Raw genomic sequence first — 19912 nt, 5'->3', positions numbered from 1 at the left:
TAGATTGTGGGGGTGTGTTCACCCTGCTGGAGAAGGTCCCATCTCATGGTGAGGAGCTCTGTGGAATGCTTGGGTGAAGGTAGGACTAGAATCTCAGAGCAGATGGGTGCAGGTCCTCCTCCTTTTTATTAAATATCATTTTGCATGGTCTTTGAAGCTGAAGGTTGTGCTTCAAAGCTGAAGGTAGTCTTTACGCTCCAGAGGTGCCATGAGAGGTGCAAAATATCAGCCAGCCAGGGCTGTGGTTGCCAAGAAGCCCCAAACACCATCTGCACAAGATGAGGACAAAACTTCTTCACTCAGGTGTTGAATCAAAGCTCAGAATGCAAACCTGAAGCTATCTCCAATCTCAAGGAGATAGTGGAGTGTGATACACAAGTGAATATTCAGGGAGAAAACACAAGAGGCATGGAGAGGTCTTCTGTAGTGTCTTCTGGTCTTGAGATGGGATTGGGAAAGGGTTTTTATTCTCCTCCATGCCACTGCTGATGACTTTCCTTTCCTTTTGCAGTGCCCCCTTTGACAGGATTGCAGAGATCAGCTTCAACATCGATGCCGATGACGACAGTGTAAGTGGAGCCTTCTGGGGCAAGGCTGTGCCTCAAGCAGCTGTTGGCTTGTTGAAAGAAAACAAGATTTCTATGTTGTTGTGGTCAGTGATAAGGTGTCCTCAGAACTGAGGCCATTTAAAAAACTCAGGGCATTACATCTGCCTTCAGAGGACTTTTGGTGAAGATCTTCAGATGCAGTTCTCTTTAATCGTAGAATCAGAGAGTGGGTTTGGTTGAAAGGGCCCTTAGTGATCATCCAGTTCCAAGCCCCTGCCATGGGCAGGGACACTTTCTGCTAGACTAGATTGCTCAAGACTCCATCAAACCTGGCTTTGAACACTTCCAGGCTTGGAGCCTCAATTTCTCTGGGCAACCTGTTGCCTCACCATGAGGGCATGGGGAAGAATTTTCTCCTAATGGCTCATCTTAATACAGCTTTTTCTGGTTTGAAGCCATAATCCCTTGTCCTGCCACTCTGTGCCTTTGTCAGAAGTGCCTCTCTTGGAGCCTTCTTCAAAAACTGAAAGGCCACCAGAAGGTCTCTGTGGAGCCTTCTGTTCTCCAGGCTCTCTTCATCCAAACACTCTCAGCCTATCACAGAATCATAGAATTGTTTTGGTTGGAAGAGACCTTGAAGATCACCAAGTCCAATCTCCAACCTAGGACTACCATGGCCATTAAATCATGTCCCCAAGTGCCATGTCCACATGTTTCTTGAATACCTGCAGGGACAGTGAATCCACCACCTCCATGGGCAACTTATTCCAATGCCTGAAATGTCCCAGTAGCAGAGATTCTCCAGCCCCCTGGTCATCTCCGTGGCCTCCTCTGGACCTACATGGGTCCTTGTGTTGGGGACTGCAGAGCTGGACCCACTACCCCAGGATAAGTCTCACCAGAGTGAAGCAGAGGTGGAGAGCCCTCCCTCAACCTGCTGCCCATGCTTTTCATGGAAGGAATTTCCCTCTTTCCCTGTAGTGTCCATCCATGGTCCTCATTTGGAGATAGAAAGAAGGTTGAGCTCTTTTTTAATCCCATTTCAGCCTAATGCTTCCCTCTTTGAAGCCTGCTGCAATGAGAGGATCCAACAATTTGATGACAATGAGGAGGAAGAAGATATCTGGGAAGATAAGGAGATCACCTATGCAACCCAAGTGAAATCAAGAACACGGTAAGGTGACCACAAAAGATAGAGTTACCTTTTGGTCCTAAACTCTCCAAAACTCCAGAGTTTGGTGAAATCCATGTTGAGGTGTTGATTATTTGTGACCTTCTGACATGAAGCAGAGAACTTTCCATGACACACCTCTACAGAGTGATGGTTTCTCCTGACTGTACCAAGAGGGAAGGAAATAATGATGGAAACACCTAGTTATTGACTCTGTTATCAGAGATAGGCCCCACCCTTAGTTGGAGATACACAGAACTTGCTCCTTCCTTCATTGTTGGAGAGGAGGAGGTTAAAAGAGAAGAGGAGGTTGAAAGAATTTTAAGACTGGTGGGATTAGACAGAATGTTCTTCAAAATGCTGGATAGAGAGGAACCTCATGAAGCTCAGCAAGGGCAAGGGTAGGGTCATGCCCTGTGGCAGGGACAACCCCTGGACCAGTACAGGTGAGGAGTGACCTGCTGGAATGCAGCTTCATGGAGAAGGACCTGGGAGTGCTAGGGAACACCAGCTTGGCCAAGAGCCCTTGTGGCCAAGAAGGCCAAGGCTCTTCTGGAGGACATGAAGAACAGTGTGGCCAGCAGGTCAAGGGAGGTTCTCTGGCAACATTACTCTGCCCTGATGAGGCCACAGCTGGAATCCTAAGTCCAGTTCTGGACACCCCATTTCCAGAAAGACTGGGAACTACTGGAGAGGGTCCAGCAGAGACTGGGAAGCTGCTGAGGGGCCTGGAGAATCTCTGTGAGGAGGAAAGGCTGAGAGCCCTGGGACAGTTGAGCCTGGAGAAGAGCAGCCTGAGAGGGGATCGATGCTCAGCAAGAGCTGAAGGGTGAGGGCAAGAGGATGGGGCCAGACTCTTGTCAGTGGTGCCCAGTGACCCATGTGTAGGACCCAGCACTTGACCTTGTTGAACCTCAACCCATGGATCCAGCCTGGCCTGATCCCTCTGTAGAGCCTCCTGACTCTCCAGCAGATGAGCTGGCTGCTCTAAGGGCTTTTCTGAATCTGAGTTCTGCCATTTAGGTTTGGAGCCTCTCAGACCTCAGAGAGTTCCTCCAAAAGTGATCTTGAGAATGGAGATCATGACGGCACCGTGGACTCTGAAGAAGAGGAGGAGACGGAGCAGCAGCCACCTCCTTCTTCATCCACCACCACCACCAAGAATAACGTCCCTGAGCAGAAAGACTCCTCAGCCTCCTCTGAAGGTAAGGAGCTTCTAGCAACATCATCCAACTTGAAACAAGATCTTCAGTTGCTCCACAGAGCAGCAGGGTGAACGCTGCCTGGTTTCTGTGACCGTTCTCTGCTGATGTGGAGCTTCAGTGTCAGTCTTCAGCCTGACCTTCTGAAATATCAATGAGGTGTGATGGTCCTTCGATTGGGCCAAGACTGCCACACAGGTCTCTTTGAGTACCAATGAAAAATGTATTAGTGGTGGGTTATGACATGAACCCCTGGTCGTCCAGAGAAGTTGTGGGCAGCTCATCCCTGGAAGTGTTTAAGACCAGTTTGGATGAGGCTTTGAGCAACCTGATCTAGTGGGAGGTGAGTTTGAAGCAGATGATCTTTAAGGTTCTTTCTAACTCAACACATCCTGTGATTCTTCACACAGAGTTCCTCACACATGGTTTTGTTTGAAGGGACCTTAAAGATTATCTAGCCACTAAGCATCTCCACTCTCCATCTATCTGCCCACTTCTGCTTTGAGTTTCCACCTTACAGAAACCCCTCCTTAGAGTACCTGGAGGAAGACCATGGTAGGAAAGTAGATGGAGGGAAACCATAGAATGGTTTAGGTTGAAAGGAGCTTCAAAGGTCATCTAGTCCAACAAGGTCTGCCCGGATCAGAGCACGCTTGATGGTGTGCTGATTCATGACTCACAGCATTAGAAACCACTAAACTTCTGAGAGGAAATCAAGAGTCCATCTGAAAGTTGGTGGCTCAAAGAATTAAGGAACTTCATAGTATTGGGGATGTTCATGATGTTAAGGATATTTGTGATGTTAATGAGGGACATTCATAGTGTTGGGGATGTTCATAGTGTTGAGGACATGCATTGATGATGCTTTTTGAAGACCTTCTTGATTTCATTTTTCTTCATTGATGCTTCTCTTGTGAGTACCTTTGATATCAGAAGAGGGATCTCCAACCTGGTTGTCTACAACCTGTGAGCCAAGCAGCTCTTGAAGGACGTGCATGGGTTGCTTTATCTTTTTTGGTCTTTTGGAACATTTTGGGGCTGAACAGAGCTCCTGAAAGTTCCTAGGAGCTCCATCCCTTTGTGTGCTTGCAGGGTCGGGTTGGACAGCCATGTTCGAGCCTGTCAGCTCCAAGCCCCCAACGCCCTGCGTCGCCATGGATGTGGGATCCAGCGTGTGGGACACGGCAGCCCCCGAGAACACCACGCCTGAGGAGAAAGGGTGGGCAAAGTTTACAGACTTCCAACCTTTCTGTTGGTAAGAGGGGCTCATGGCCTTTCCTTTTCTCTCTGACTTGGGCATGAAACAGGGCTTGGAAGAGGGGTCAGGCCTCGGGCCAGCTGCCCAGGGAGGTGGTGGAGTCACCATCCCTGGAGGCGTTCAAGAAACGTGTGGACACGGCACTTTGGGAGATGGCTTAGTGTGCATGGTGATGTTGGGGTGTGGTTGGACTTGAAGATCTCATGGTTTAATGGCCATGGAGGTGTTGAGTTGGTAGTTGGACACAATGATCTTAGAGGTCTTTTCCAACCTTGACAATTCTGTGACTCTATCAGCATGGTTTGGTGGAGCACTTTGACTGTGGTATTTCTTCTTTCCTTTGCACTTGTTACTTTCTTTGTCTTCTTTTGGTGTTGTGAATCAGTGGTTCATGCTTCCCTTGATCTTCCTTGATCTTGTGGTAGCTCTGATGTCTTGACTGGTGGGCCATCACTGCTGCTGCACTGAGAGGATCAAATAATTCAGTAACTTCTTTAAAAGTCACAAATATTTACAAAAAGGAGGAGCAGGCCCTGGTCCTTTCTTCTCCTGGGGGTATTTGGAAGCTCAGCTGAGATACCTGAAGTTCATCCTCAGGGTTGGTTTTCTTTCTTCTCCTGCTTTAGCTCAGAATCAGGTCCACGATGCAGTTCTCCTGCTGACACAGAGAGCAACAATTCCGATGGAAGCCCGAAGCAGAGTCAGGACAAGAACTGTAAGTGAAGGCTGTGAGGAGACAAAACCACGGTTGATATGGTTGGACTTGATGGTCTTGAAGGTCTTTCCCCACCAAAACCATTCTGGGATTCTAAGAAATGTGAAATGGCCTCAAGTTGCACCTGGGGAGGTTTAGGTTGAAGATGAAACACCAAATGTGGTGCTAAACCATGTCCCTCAGCACCACATCTGCCTGGTAGAAAGACCTCCAGGTGTGGGGATTGAACCACCTCCCTGGGCAGCCTGTTCCAGTGGCTGATGAGACCCTTAGAATGGTTGGACATGATGATCTTCAAGATCTGTTCCAGTCAAGTTTGGGTTCTCTGGTTCAGTGAAGAAGTTTCTTCACTGAATCTCAGTTTCTTCTCCAATGCATGTGGAGAAAATGCAGGTGGCAGAAGCGGCACCAAGATTTCCTTTCCAGCATTGCCCACCCTTCAGTGGTTACTGGAGACGACAGTTTGAGTTCCCCCAAAGCACTGGGGTGCGTGTACAAGAGTGTGACCAGCATGTTAAGGAAGGTTCTCCTGCCCCTTGACTCTGCCCTGATGAGGCCACAGCTGGAATCCTAAGTCCAGTTCTGGACACCCCATTTCCAGAAAGACTGGGAACTACTGGAGAGGGTCCAGCAGAGACTGGGAAGCTGCTGAGGGGCCTGGAGAAACTCTGTGAGGAGGAAAGGCTGAGAGCTCTGGGGCTGTTGAGCCTGGAGAAGAGCAGCCTGAGAGGGGATGGATGCTCAGCAAGAGCTGAAGGGTGAGGGCAAGAGGATGGGGCCAGACTCTTGTCAGTGGTGCCCAGTGACCCATGTGTAGGACCCAGCACTTGACCTTGTTGAACCTCAACCCATGGATCCAGCCTGGCCTGATCCCTCTGTAGAGCCTCCTGACTCTCCAGCAGATGAGCTGGCTGCTCTAAGGGCTTTTCTAAATCTGAGTTCTGCCATTTAGGTTTGGAGCCTCTCAGACCTCAGAGAGTTCCTCCAAAAGTGATCTTGAGAATGGAGTGGTGCCCAGTGACAGGACAAGGGGCAGTGGGCAGAAACTGGAACCTAGGAGGTTCCATCAGGAGCAACTTCCTGGCCATGAGCGTGGTGGAGCCCTGGAGCTGGCTGCCCAGAGAGGTTGTGGAGTCTCCTCATTTGGAGAGCTTCCAAACCTTCCTGGCCATTGTGACCCTGGGCAAGCTGCTGTGGGTGGCCCTGCTGGAGCAGGGAGTTGGACTGGATGGTTTAGTTAGTCACGAGGTGTTGGGTGATAGGTCGGACTTGATGATCTCTGAGGTCTTTTCCAACCTCACTGATTCTATGATCTGCAGAGGTCCCTTCCCACCACTATGAAGCTGGGATTTGGAGATTCTGGGAGCTAAGTTTGGTTAGCAGGGAGCCCAGAAACTTCCTTAATCCCCTGGTCAGAATTCTCACCATTCACCAAGTGAACGTCATCTCCTCTGCTCATTGTGGACAGGAAGTAGCAGGTGGACAACATTGAGTTGTGGGGTTGGGCTTTCCTCCTGACTTCCCAAAAGACCATTTTGTGCTGTGGGACCTGCACAGAAGCCACCACCTCGGATGTTAGTTGTTGTAACCACTGTTGTATGTCCTTCTCCTTGGGACTGTATCTGGGGAGTTGTCCCTGTGGTTAGGTTGACCCTACCTTGTGACTTCTTTCTTCTCCTCAGCCAGCACTGCCTCGCCCTGCGTTTGGAACGTCTGTGTGACCAGGAAAGCACCACTGGTGGCCTCAGACAGCAGCTCCTCTGGAGGCTCTGATAGTGAGGAAGAGGAGGAGAAAGCCAATGTGGTCACAGAAACCATCAGCACAGGCTCAGGCCAGGAGACCATCAAGCTGACCATGGATGCTAAGAACGAGAAGGCTGTGTTCACCAGGTGAGAAGGGTGGGGGCACTGTGTCCACCAGCTTCACCATGGGGTCTGGCTCTGCACTGGTTTAGCCCCTTTTTAACTGAGAATTTATCACAGGATGGTTTGAGCTGGAAGAGACCTTGAAGGTCATCTTGTTCCAACCTTCCATGGCTGTGGGCAAGGGACACCATCCTTGTCTTAAGTCTTCCTTGTCCCTTTTAGACACTGTGGTGCCCAAAGAAGAACCTTGTTGGCTGTGAGGGTGGTGAAGTCCTGGAGCAGGCTGTCCAGAAAGGTTGTTTAGTCTCCTTCTGTGGAGAGCTTTCAAACCCACTTAGACATTGTGATGCTGGGAAAGCTGCTGTGGGTGACCCTGCTTGAGCAGGGTGGTTGGACTGGATGAGCACCGGAGGTCCCTCTCCACCCCACCACGCTGGGATTTGGGGATGCTATGGCTCTATGAAATGTCCTGGGTGATGAGATTGGACATTAGGAGTAAGCTCTTCATTATGAGGGTGGTGGAGCACTGGAACAGGTTGCTCAGGGAGGTTGTGGAGTCTCCATCTATGGAGATGTTCAAGGCTTGATGGGTCTCTGAGCAACCTGCTCTATTTGGAGATGTTCCTGATGACTGCAAAGGGATTGGATTAGATGACCTTCAGAGGTCCTTTCAACCCAACACATTCCATGATGTCTTCTTGTCTCAGGGGTTTTGTGATAAGGAGGTGCTGAAAATAGAAAGGTTGGTGGCTCCTTCTAGCCAAGGAGTCACATCACTGAAGTATCTCCTGTCTGTCTGTACAAGAGATCCAGGCATACACTCATGGCAGAGATGTTAGGTTTCTCCCAGCTATGAATTTCCATCTTGACCAGGGATGATAATGGGACCCTCCTGGTGTCCTCAGCCCTCCAAACCAACCTGGATTCTGGTGGAACAGATGCAGTGAAACCCAAACAGCCAATAGCAGATACAGCCAATAGCAAATACATCCATTTCTTGCCATGTTCCTTCATCATTCCAAGGAAATTAAAGGTGCTGAAGGTTAAAGAATATTTTGGGTTGGCCACATGCTTCTGGAGGACTTTACAGAGGGACTTGCCCAGGAGAGCTGAATTTTCACCAATCTACATCCACATTTCTGTGGAAAAAAGGTTCTCTTCTCCCTTTTTCCTTGCAATAATGGAATCTCAAGTGGAGATCTGTGATAGTCCTTGGGGTTACACAAGGAATCTAGAGGTTGAATTATCACTGGGGTTGTAGAAGCTCCAGGTGTTACAGTGCATGCCTCTGAATGTCCTCCATGGTCATCTCAGCACAGGAGAGAGATGGACCTGTTGGAAGAGATCCAGAGGAGGCCACAGCAATGATGGGAGGGCTGGAAGCCCTCTGCTGTGAGGCCTGGAAGCCCTCTGCTGTGAGGCCAGCCTGAGAGAGTTGGGGTTGTTCAGCCTGGAGAGGAGAAGGCTCCAGGGAGACCTTCTGGTGGCCTTTCAGTGCTTAGAAGAAAGATGGGACCAGACTTTTGAGCAGGGCCTGCTGTAACAGGACAAAGGGTGATGGTTTGAACCAAGAAGAGGGATGTTTAGAAGAGAGAAGGGAGATGTTCTTCACACTAGGGTGGTGAGACCCTGGCCCAGGTTTCCCAGAGAGGTGGGAGATGTCTCATCCCTGCAACCATTCCAGGTCAGGTTGTTTGGGGTTCTGAGCAACCTGCTCTTGTTGCAGGTGTCAAAGATGTCAGATGACCTTCAAAGGTCCCTTCCAAGTGAAACCATTCCATGGTTCTATGAGTCTTCTCAACTGGTGATGGTTCTCTACCTGCCTGCACCACCCCATCATTTAAACTCAGGGCAGTCTATGCTTTGTCTTTGCTTGGTTTAGCAGAAGGTCCTTCATGGATGTTCTGCTTGAGCTCCTAAGAACATTGGCTACCATAAAGGTCACAAAAAAGGAGATCTTTTTGATGGATTTAGCTAATCTCTCTACTTCCAATGGATGGAGCCAACCTCCTGTCCCCTATTTAACTTTTTATGGTGATTCCTTGTGCTGAAACAAGGACTTTTACAGAGGTTCTGGGTCTAAACAGCTTCCAGTTCTGACAAACCTCACTCTTGGATACCTTCAAGCCCTGTGTGTGAGGCTTCAGAAAGGTGCTTTTAGCAGCACATGGAATCTTCTGCTTTTTGATGTAAAATGATCTGAATTTTCTCTGGAAAGTGCCCTGTCCAGTGATTGTTCTCTTTGAAACAGCTTCTAGACCTTCCAGGCAGGAGGACCTCCTGAGGGTAGGGTTGCAAACTTAACTCTTTTGTCTCTTTTTTCAGCAATCTTTACTGGTTTGTCTTCTTTCTTTGCTTTCTCTCTCTTCCTGCCTCTCTCTTTTGCTGGGGGTGTTGCTCAAGAGTATTTAGACCTTCAGCCAGAGGGTATGTATGACCATCACCACCTCAAGGTTCCAAACATCCACCTGACAAGTAGCTCCTCATACTGGGCTGGAATAAAAAGGTCCTCTTGGACTTGGGGAAACTTCATCTTTCCACAATCGCGTCAAAGAGATCTGTTTCCAAACCTGAACTGAAGGTTGTGTGTGGACCTTTGTGTGGGCCACAGACAGCATGGTCACCAACCAACCTCAAACGGCAAAGAGACTGGTTGGTGGTTTCATGCATGGCATCCTTCAGCTTCTGCCATCCCCTCTCTTTGTGACCTCTTTCTGCAAATAGCTTCGTTTCTTAATTAGTCTTTCCAAAGCCAAGTTCAGGCTGTGGTTGGGATGCCTCCAGGGAAGCCCTTGCTGCCCTTGTGTTAGGTCAAGTCTCTGGAGACCTTCTCACACTTGCATGTTGTAACCCACCATGAAGCAGTGGGTGATCTGTCTTCCAAAGGTTATTTTTTGTCACTAAACACTAATTTTTATCCCCAACATTCTCCTTCCTAACATTTCTAAACACTAATTTTTATCCCCAACATTCTCCTTCCTAACATTTCTTTACTAATTATCCTCACAAAAATTAATTACTAATAATTTTGTAGACTTCATCTAGAAAGCAGCAGAAAGACCACCACCATTTCTCCAACTTGGAAGTTCAGCCTTTAGAGGGTTGTGATCAGTGGAGCAGAGTCCAGTTGGAGACCTGGAGCTTGTGGTGTTCCCCCGGGATCAGTCTTGTTCAGCACCTCCATCAGTGACCATGATGAAGGGACATTGAGGGCCCTCAGCCCAGTTTACTGTTGGTGCCAAACTGGGAGGAGTGCAGACACCCCCATCAGGCTGTGCTGTCATTGAGTGAGACCTGGCCAGGATGGAGAGATGGGGAGAGGAACCTCATGAAGTTCACCAGAGCAAGTGGAGGGTCTCGTGTGGGACATGAAACAGAATGTGGTCAGCAGGTCAAGGAAGGTTCTCCCTCTCTGCTCTGCCCTGGTGAGGCCTCATCTGGAGATCTGGATCCAGATATAGACTCCCCATTTCCATAGAGATTGGGAGATGCTGGAGAGGGTCCTGTGGATGCTGGGAAGCTGCTGAGGGGCCTGGAGCATCTCTGTGAGGAGGAAAGGCTGAGAGTCCTGGGGCTGTTGAGCCTGGAGAGCAGCCCCAGAGGGGATCTGATCAATGCACAGCAAGACCTAAAGGAGCTGGGGGGACTAAGAGGATGTGGCCAGACTCTTGTCAGTGGTGCCCAGTGCAGGACAAGGGGCAATAGGCACAGACTGGAACCCAGGAGGTTCCATCAGGAGCAGTGTGTTGGCTGTGAGGGTGGTGGAGCCCTGGAGCAGGCTGCCCAGAGAGGTTGTGCAGTCTCCTTGTCTGGAGAGCTTCCAAACCTGCCTGGCCATTGTGACCCTGGGCAAGCTGCTGTGGGTGACCCTGCTGGAGCAGGGAGTTCAACTGGATGAGCTCCAGAGCTCCTTTCCCACCCCACCATGCTGAGATTGCAGGATTCTCTGTGCCCAGTCTCCAGAGACTGAAGGCTTTGGAAGTGGCAGCTGTGTGGTGTCTCTAAGCTGTCAACTCACCATGGCCTCATCTCAGTACTCAAGTTTAAACTCTAATGATGCCATTTTCACAAACTTTGGGAGGTTGTCTTCACTTTCAGAAACAGGAGGCTCTGTGTTGTGTTGATCCCACAGAAGCTGCTCTCAGGCAGGGCTGTCTGCTGTGGTAATGAAGCAATCAGGAAGCTGTTCATGAGTGGTCCGGGAGACACAGGCCATGCCAGTATGGAAATGGCTGAATGTTCTCAAAGCTCTTCAGAGCAAGCACCTGTGGTGAGGCTCAGGACTTTCTGTGAGGCTTTGCTAGAGCTGAAGATGCAGTTGCTGAAATGAAAAGGGTGTGCTTCTGGATAAAAGGAGAAAGAGCCATGAGAGCTGCCTTTGGTGGGCAGCCAGTCTTCTGCTTTCCCCAAGGGTGAGCAGGGCTTTTGAGGAGGAAACAAGTCCCACTTCTGTGTCTCTCTGCTTGGTCTTCAGCTGTAGCGTGTTGAACCAGCTTTGGACAATCACAGAGAAGAAATGTAAAAGCTCAGCTGAAGTAGGCCAAGAAGGCCACCAGCATCCTGGCTTGGATCAGTAATGATGTGGCCAGTGGGAGCAGGGCAGCGATTATCCCCCTGGACTGGGCACTGCTGAGGCCACACCTGGAATCCTGGGGTCAGTTTTGGGCCCCTCACGCCAAGAAGGACATTGAGGGACTGGAACAGGTTCAGAGAAAGGCAACAAAGCTGGGGAAGGGTCTGGAGAAGAAGGAGAAGGGTCTGGAGGACTTGTGAGGAGCAGCTGAGGGACCTGCTGAGGGTCATTGAGCCTGGAGAAAAGGAGGCTGAGGGGAGACAGTCTGGTCCTTGAAAGAAAGCTGGAGACAGGTCTAGGTTGGTCTCTTCTCCCAAGGAACAAGTGACAGGACAAGAGGAAATGGCCTCAAGTTTCCCCAAGGAAGGTTTAAGTTGGACATCAGAAGAAACTTCTTAATTGAAAGGTTCTCAAAGACTGGAACGGGCTGCCCTGGGAGGTGGTGGAGTCTCCATCCCTGAAGGGGTTTCAGAGCTGTGGAGATAGGGTGCTAAGGGCCATGGTCTAGCCCCAGCCTTGGTAGAGTTACAGAATGGTTGGACTGGATTATTTTAAAGATCTGCAACAAAAATGATTCCATGATTGTGCTTCTCTCTGAGTTGTTCAAATGGACCTGACAGTGTTGGGTTGATGGTTGGACTCAATGATCTTTTCTAACCTTAATGATTCCATGATTCCAAGTGAGGTTTCTAAGCAGCTTCTTAAAAGATGGAATCATGGAGTGCTTTAGGTTGGAAGGGACCTTAAAGATCATCTAATCCAAGATAAGCTGCACTTAGAAGACATGAAAACACCCAGCATTAGCTGTGGGGGGTGGTTGTGAGCTCGAGATGTTTGTCACGTCTCATCTCTCTTTGTTTATTCACCTCAGATGTTTTTTGGGTTTGTTTGGTTTTTTCCTTTAATATTTCCTTCATGTCCTTCTTTTTACTTTTCTTTAATGGTTTGATGTTCACTGTCCCCTTCTGTCTGGTGCTTTCTCACCCAACTAGCTTGGAGAAGCAACTGAAGAAGGAATTTTGGAAGGAAGGATGGAATCTAGCTGGAGATAGTGGTGGTTCCCTCTTAAAACCGTATATTCCTTCTTTGTTTGGTGGCACCACCTCTGAGCTGCTTAGTCCACCAGCTCTGAGCTGATAGGTCCACCAGCTCTGGAGACAAACTCTGTAGGTGCCACAATGATGTCTTTAGACCTGAGGTCAAAATGAAACAGCATAAGCAGGAATTTCTGCAGTTCCTCCACCACAGTGGAGAAGCGTCCTCTTGTTTCTGATCACAGATGGTTCTGGGATGGCAGCACCTAACTTGAGTTTTGAAGACTCCAAATTGCTGAGGTAGCTCAGAAATAGCAGCTGGCAGAGGTCCCACCTGGCACTGGTGCTGGGTGGACTGGGGGTGTCCAGGCAAGGTGGCCATTGGCTTGAGCAAGGAGTTGGGGTGCAGCAGAGAAGACCATCCTCCAGGGTCTCCAGCTGGGTGGAGCTAATGTTGTCACAGTGGATGTTTTGAGCTTTCCCATGTCAGGATCTGGGCTTCTTCCCCCTGCTTGCCAGCTGTTGGTCTTGCATGAGGTTGGGTTCCTCCTTGCATGTGATGAGCATGGAACAGCAGCATGAGAAGTGATTGTCTTGCTTGTGTCACCTTTTGCCGTCTCACTTGAGGAGCTGCTGGGATGCTTTGGAGAGGAGATGAGCATGGGGTTGGGCATGGGGCCTGGAGCCGGACAGCAGCAGTTGGCACCATTAGGTTGCATCTCAATGTATACTCATTCAAAGAAACTCACCTTAAGGGGCTCCTCTGAGGTCCCAGCTCACCTGAGAATGTTTCCAATCAAAGGCTGAAGGACCTGGGGCTGTTGAGCCTGGAGAAGGGCAGCCTGAGAGGGGATCTTCTCAGTGCTCAGCAAGAGCCAGAGGACTTGTGAAGGAGGCAAGAGGGTGGGGCCAGACTCTCTCAGTGGTGCCCAGTGATAGGACAAGGGACAATGGGCACTAACTGGAACTCAGGAGGTTCCATCAGGAGCAACTTACTGGCTGTTGGGGTGGTGGAGCCCTGGAGCAGGCTGCCCAGAGAGGTTCTGGAGTCTCCTTGTCTGGAGAGCTTCCAACCCCAGCTGGCCATTGTGACCCAGTGCAGGTTGCTATGGCTGACCCTGCTTGAGCAGGGGGGTTGGACTGGATAAGCTCCAGAGCTCCCTTCCCACCCCACCATGCTGGGATTGGAGGATTCTGTGAACACTTAGTGTGATAATTGGCATTAGTGGGACCTTCTCAGATGATGTATTGGCTTTGTGAATGAAGATGGCATGTCAGTTTAAAAGCCAGACCTCCTGGTTGGTGTGACTTGGTCTAATGAGTAGCCAACAGCTGATGTGGAAGTGTAGTGTGGCTACTTGATGATCTCAAAGGTCTTTTCCAGCCTGGTTAATTCTGTTCTATTCAATACTCCACCACCTCTTGCTTTGGCTTTCACTTGGTGGTTCTGCAGCCTGCTTTTGAAGCCTTGCCTGTGAGCTCATCATGATCTGTGTCTTTGGAATGCTGCTTCTGCATCTCTTGCTGCTTTGTTTCTAGCACTGTGTTCTTCCTACTGAGTCTTCATGAGGTTTGGTTGTCCATGAGTCTGTGTCCTAAAGAGGCTAGAGGATATCTAAAGAGTGTCCCAGTGAGCTTCAGAGGTGGGTAGAATTCAACTCTAAGGTGTTTCATTCAGTGCCAAACCTTCCTTCACCAAACCCCAAAAGCTCTTTGCTGGCTTGAGCCTCCAGTAGAATCTTTTGTAGACCCTTTGGCAGTGAGATGTGGATAAAGATTCCACCAAGAAGAGTGGAACCACATCCTGGCTTGGATCAGCAATGGTGTGGCCAGCAGGAGCAAGGCAGGGATTGTCCCTCTGACTGGGCGCTGCTGAGGCCACACCTGGAATCCTGGGGGTGGTTTTGGGTCCCTCACTCCAAGAAGGACATTGAGGGGCTGGAGCAGGTCCAGAGAAGGGCAACAAAGCTGGGGAAGGGTCTGGAGGAGAAGGGGCTGGAGAACTTGTGAGGAGCAGCTGGGAGACCTGGGGTTGTTGAGCCTGGAGAAAAGGAGGCTGAGGGGAGAGCTTCTATCTCTCTCCTTATTTATCCAGACTACATTCAAACCTTCTAGAGGTGAAGATGAAGGGACCATTAGGACATGCAGGTCCATGCAGATCATGTCTTCTAGGCTTATCTTTCACTATGACTGACGAATTTGGCCATCCAGGTTGTGCACTGATGGTGGTTAGGTATCTCAGAGCTTTGCAGGGCTTGTAGAAAAGAGGAATCTCTGTTTGCAGTGACCTAACTTTACAAACTTAGAAGGTGGTTAACCAGCAGAATTTGGTCACCACGTTGAACTTGGTGAACATAAAAGGAATTGTCCAGGCTCTCCTGTAGGAACATCTAGAGGGCAAGGCTGTAGGCAGCATCTACAAGCTTCCTTGTGCTTTGTCCACTGGGAAAAAAGAGCTCTGGACAGACGCATGGAAAAGTTGTTAAGTGGCTTTGGATTGGAGCTTCTAAGGTTCCTTTGGAGTGAGAAATCTGAGAGGTATCACAGCTTCACTGGGAAGAGTCTGCAGTAGATACAGAGGTTTGTGGTCTTCGTTCTCCTACCTTAACCTCACCATGAGGGAACAGTTCTGTTCTCAGAAGGTGACAACACTCTGTCCCTGCCATCAGCCCAGTCAGGGTTGGAGCACATAAACGTGTGGTTGGGTCCATGGAGCATTCTGATTGGTTGTGCAGTGTCCAGTTGGAGACCTGGAGCTCATGGTGTTCCCTAGTGGTCACAACTGGGTCCAGTCTTTGTCAACAGCTTTGTCAGTGACCTGCATGAAAGGACATTGTGGAACCTCAGCCAGTTTGCTGATGGCATCAAACAAGGAGGAGTGGCTGACTCCCCCATCAGGCTGTGCTGCCTGCTGCCAAGTGAGACCTGGCCAGGCTGGAGAGTTGTTGGAGAGAAACCTCATGAAGTTCAACCAGGGCAAGTGGAGGGTCTCGCCCTGGGAAGGAACAACCCCCTGCAGCAGTACAGGTGAGGAGTGACCTACTGGGAAGCAGTTCCATGGAGTTGGACCTGGGAGTGCTGGGAGATAACAAGGTTACCATGAGCCAGCAATGTGCCTTGGTGGCCAAGAAGGCCAAGAGTCTCCTGTGGGACATGAAGAAGAGTGTAGCCACCGGGTCAAGGGAGGTTCTCTTCCCCCTCCACTCTGCCCTCGTGAGACCACCTCTAGAAAACCAGATCCAGTTCTGGGCTCCCCACTTCTTGAGAGACTGGGAGCTACTGGACAGAGTCTAGTGGAGGCTGGGAAGCTGCTGAGGGGTCTGGAGCATCTCTGTGAGGAGGAAAGGCTGAGAGCCCTGGGGCTGCTGAGCCTGGAGAAGAGCAGCCTGAGAGGGCATCATCTTAATGCTCAGCAAGAGCTAAAGAATGGGGGCAGGAGGATGTGTCCAGACTTTTGTCAGTGATGCCCAGTGACAGGACACTGGGCAAGGGGCTCCAGCTGGAACCCAGGAGATTTCATCAGGGGCAACTTGTTGGCTGTGAGGGTGGTGGAGCCCTGGAGCAGGCTGCCTAGAGAGCAGTCTCCTTGTCTGGAGAGCTTCCAGCCTCACCTGGCCATTGTGCTTGAGCAGGGGGATTGGACTGGATGAGCTCCAGAGGTCCGTTCCTACCCCACCATGATGGGATCTTGTGGAGATTGATGAAGCTGGCAGCCAGATCATACCAGAGTAGTGTTTGAGGGCCACAGCCAAGCTGCTGAGAACAGCTGAGCAGAGGAACACTCATGATAAATATTTCAAGGTCCTGGAGTTCATTCTGGGGCAGAAGTGGACGTTTTCTGATCCCTCCTCCCTGGGTCATTTTGTGTTCCACACACAACCTCCTTGGTTTTGTTGACCCTGTTACCAGTTGTCCTTCTGCAGAGGTTTGCGTGTCCAGCTTGGCTTTTCCATGAGCTTCTTGGGGAGAGTTTAATTTCCACCACCCCTTTGGTGGTCACATAACCTCAGGTCTTCATACCATGGGAGTCCTTGTGTCATGGAAACTTCAGTGGTTGAGTTGAAGAAGTTTATCTTTGGGGGATGGAAACCTCCTGAGCTGCAGTTTCTCGTGTGGGAAGTCATCATCTCATGATGTTTCTGATTGCTTGGGTCAATTTTCTGCTGTCTCATCTATCGTCAACAGATTCTTTGAGTTGTGGGTTTTTCTGTTGTTCTTCTGGAATGTCTTCTGAAGAGCCTCTTAGTCCTTCAGAAAGATGAATGTTCTGAGCTCAGTTTTCATGTTGTTTTTTTCCAGGACACACAGAAAAGTAGCTACAGAAACAGAAGCTTGACCTCACTGTTTCCATCAGGTCTTCATTTCCAGACCGTGGTTATATGGACTTGTCACCTCCACCAGCAGCTGGTGATGGACTTCCAGCTTGGTCATTTGCTGAGCTTTCTTTCCATGGTTCTTACTTGCTCTGAGAAATCATTCCTGAAACCAGGACTGGAGTGATGTTCCTCACTAAACTTTTGAGGAACATCATAGAATGCTTTGGGTTGGAAGAGACCTCTAGAGGTCATACAGTCCATCCCCAGATCTCCAACTTGATCAGGCTGTTCAGAGCCCCAGCAAGCCTGACCATGAATGTCTCCAGGGATGGGGTCTCCACCACCTGGGGAACCTGAACATCATCCACATCCAAGCTTGTCCTCTACCTTAGAAGGCAAAAATTAGAGGTGTTCACCAAAATCACTTCTCCACTTAGGATGTTGATCTCTTCAGTGCAAATGGAGAAGATCTGGAGGTTTTGTGCTCACAACTTAATTGCTTTGTCAGGGTTTGATGTGTTCTGGTGTAGGGAGATGAGACATCTTTGACATCATCTTGGGGGCAATCACTGCACTCCAGAGAAGGGCAATGAGGCTGGTGAGAGGCCTTGAGCACAATCCCCATGAGGAGAGGCTGAGGGAGCTGGGGTTGTTTAGCCTGGAGAAGAGGAGGCTCAGGGGAGACCTTATTGCTCTCTACAACTACCTGAAGGGAGGTTGCAGACAGGAGGGGGTTGGTCTCCTCTCCAAGGCCATCAGCACCAGAACAAGAGGACATAGTCTCAAACTGCACCAGGGGAAGTTTAGGCTTGAGGTGAGGAGAAAGCTCTTCACAGAAAGTATTGTTGGCTATTGGAATGTGCTGCCCAGGGGAGGTGGTGGAGTCACCATCCCCGGAGGTATTCAAAAAGGGACTGGATGTGGCACTTGGTGCCATGGTTTAGCAGTCATGAGGTCTTGGGTGACAAGTTGGATTTGATGATCTTTGAGGTCTTTTCTAACCTTACTGATCCTGTGATTCTATTCCATGAAAGTGTTGTCCCTCAGGGATGGGAATCTATCTTCTAATGTCTTGCTGAAAGTGAGTTAATGTGACCCAGTTTGACTGGAGATCGCCCCTGGCTGCCCAGCCAACTGGCCCCTAGCCACTCAGCCAACTTGCCCCTGGCCTTCCAGTCAGCTCAGGTTTACTTCCTCAGGATTTATGTCCTAGCCTTAAATTGAAGTTTTCTCCAGGTGCACCCAGAAGCATGAGGCGTGACTTGGGTCAGGCCTGTAGAACAAGTCAGCCTTAGGAGCCTCTGAGGTCACAAACAGGCTTTGCCAACCAATCTGAGGAGCTTGGAGATCTCCTTGGTGACGTTGGGCCAGAAAAGACAATCCTGGGGTAATCAAGTCCTCTAGGATGCCTTTCCCACCAAAGGCTGGACCAGAGGGTCTTCTGAGCTCCTTCCCAGCTTGGGCTGTGTCCCAGTACTGACCAACTCTAAGACCTGCAGTCTGCTTTGGAGTTGTTGGTCCCCAGTTGTAAGCTTGACTTTCTGGACCCTCTAGACTTTCAGTCTTGTCTAAAGGTCCTTCACATTTGCATCCTTCTCCTGTTTGTCTTCCATGTTTGCGTATAGAAGAGCACACCAGCAGAGGTGGTTGCAGAGGGTGGTAGAACATCTGGCTTGCAGGCATTGGAGATGTGTGGGGAGCTCTTAGGTTGGATTTTGTTGGGGGAGGTGGGAATGCCTTTGAGCTTGTGTCTGTTTGGCAAGTCTTGCTGACCTCTAGGCAGGTTGTCTTGACTTCTTGGCAAGACTTGTTGACTGTCTTGTTGACTTTTGGCCTCCAGGATGCCACCACTGCTTTTGAATCCCAATTTCTTTTCAGTCTTCTCATCTTCCTGGGATTTTGGTGACCAGCTGTAGGAGAGGAGGAGGAAGGTTCTTTTCTCTGGGGGGCTTCAAAGCCCCATGAATGGACATTTTAACCTGAACTTGACTTCTCCCCACACAGCGAGGCGGACTGCATGGTCATCGATAAGCTGAGCATCAGCGACATCGCCACGACAAAAGCATCCAAGCCCCTGAACAACCTGGCCCAGTGCTCAGAGGAGCGCCAGAACACTGCCCCTGTCGTCGCCGCTGTCACGGAAACGGCCACAAAAGACAGGTGAGGTGCTCACAGCTCTCTGGTGTCAGCTGTGGTTGCCACCAGGTCACAGAATCATAGAATCGTTGGGGTTGGAAGGGACCTATCAGGTAGTGATATGGAACTAACATGGAAATGTGTAGATTCAGATTGGATGTTAGGAAGAAGCTCATCCCCATGAGGGTGCTGAGACACTGGCACAGGTTGCCCAGGGAGGCAGAATCACAGAATTGTTAGGGTTGGAAGGGACCTCAAGGATCATCCAGTTCCAGCCCCTCTGCCATGGACAGGGACACCTCACACTAGATCAGGCTGCTCACAGCCACATCCAGCCTGGTCTTAAAAACCTCCAAGGATGAGGCTTCCACCACCTCCCTGGGCAACCTGTGCCAGTGGCTCACCACCCTCATGGTGAAGAACTTCTCCCTAACATCCAATCTGAATCTACCCACTTCTAGTTTTGTTCCATTTCCCTCAGTCCTATCACTCCCTGACACCCTAAAATGTCCCTCCCCAGCTTTCTTGTAGCCCCTTTAAGATACTGGAAGGCCACAATAAGGTCTCCTTGGAGCCTTCTCTCCTTCAGACTGAACAGCCTCAACTCCCTCAGCCTGTCTTCATAGGAGAGGTGCTCCAGCCCTCTAATCATCCTCATGGCCCTTCTCTGGACACACTCCAGCACATCCAGATCTTCCTGCAACAGGGGCTTCAGAACTGGATGACTGCAGTACTCCAGGTCACTGAATGTGGTTGAGAACCATGAGCTTGTGGTCAGTTACACATCTGGAGGGCCTCAAGAGCACTTTGTACTACAGGGTAGAGCTGTAGCTGTGATCTCACAATAGTAGGGGTTGGATAAGAGCTTGAAGATGATGGAGTTCAACCCTTAGCCCAGCACTACCAGGGCACTACCAAGCCATGGCCCTCAGCACATCTCTATAGCTGTGAAAGCCCTCTAGGGATGGAGACTCCATCACTGTCCTGGGCAGCCCTCAAGGGGCAGAAATTGTTCCTCAGGTCCAACCAGAACCTCCCCTGGGGCAACTTGAGGCCATTTCCTCTTGTTCTTGTTCCTTGGGGCAATGAGCAA

At 49.9% G+C, this 19912-nt stretch overlaps 1 protein-coding gene across 1 annotated transcript in view; it reads left to right on the top strand.

The window, feature by feature from the left end:
* The window catches only part of PPP6R2 (protein phosphatase 6 regulatory subunit 2), a 72455-nt gene that overhangs the window by 51023 nt on the left and 1520 nt on the right, over nucleotides 1-19912 (top strand). The window contains exons 17-23 of the mRNA XM_054177927.1: nucleotides 512-569; nucleotides 1595-1722; nucleotides 2743-2924; nucleotides 4014-4176; nucleotides 4806-4894; nucleotides 6577-6784; nucleotides 18688-18843. Coding sequence (XP_054033902.1) covers nucleotides 512-569; nucleotides 1595-1722; nucleotides 2743-2924; nucleotides 4014-4176; nucleotides 4806-4894; nucleotides 6577-6784; nucleotides 18688-18843 — 984 coding nt within the window. The remainder of the gene's footprint in view (nucleotides 1-511; nucleotides 570-1594; nucleotides 1723-2742; nucleotides 2925-4013; nucleotides 4177-4805; nucleotides 4895-6576; nucleotides 6785-18687; nucleotides 18844-19912) is intronic.

This window comes from Dryobates pubescens, chromosome Z, assembly GCF_014839835.1.
Source record: "Dryobates pubescens isolate bDryPub1 chromosome Z, bDryPub1.pri, whole genome shotgun sequence".
Taxonomy (NCBI): Eukaryota; Metazoa; Chordata; class Aves; order Piciformes; family Picidae; genus Dryobates; species Dryobates pubescens.
This window is presented reverse-complemented; position numbering and strand designations above follow the sequence as displayed.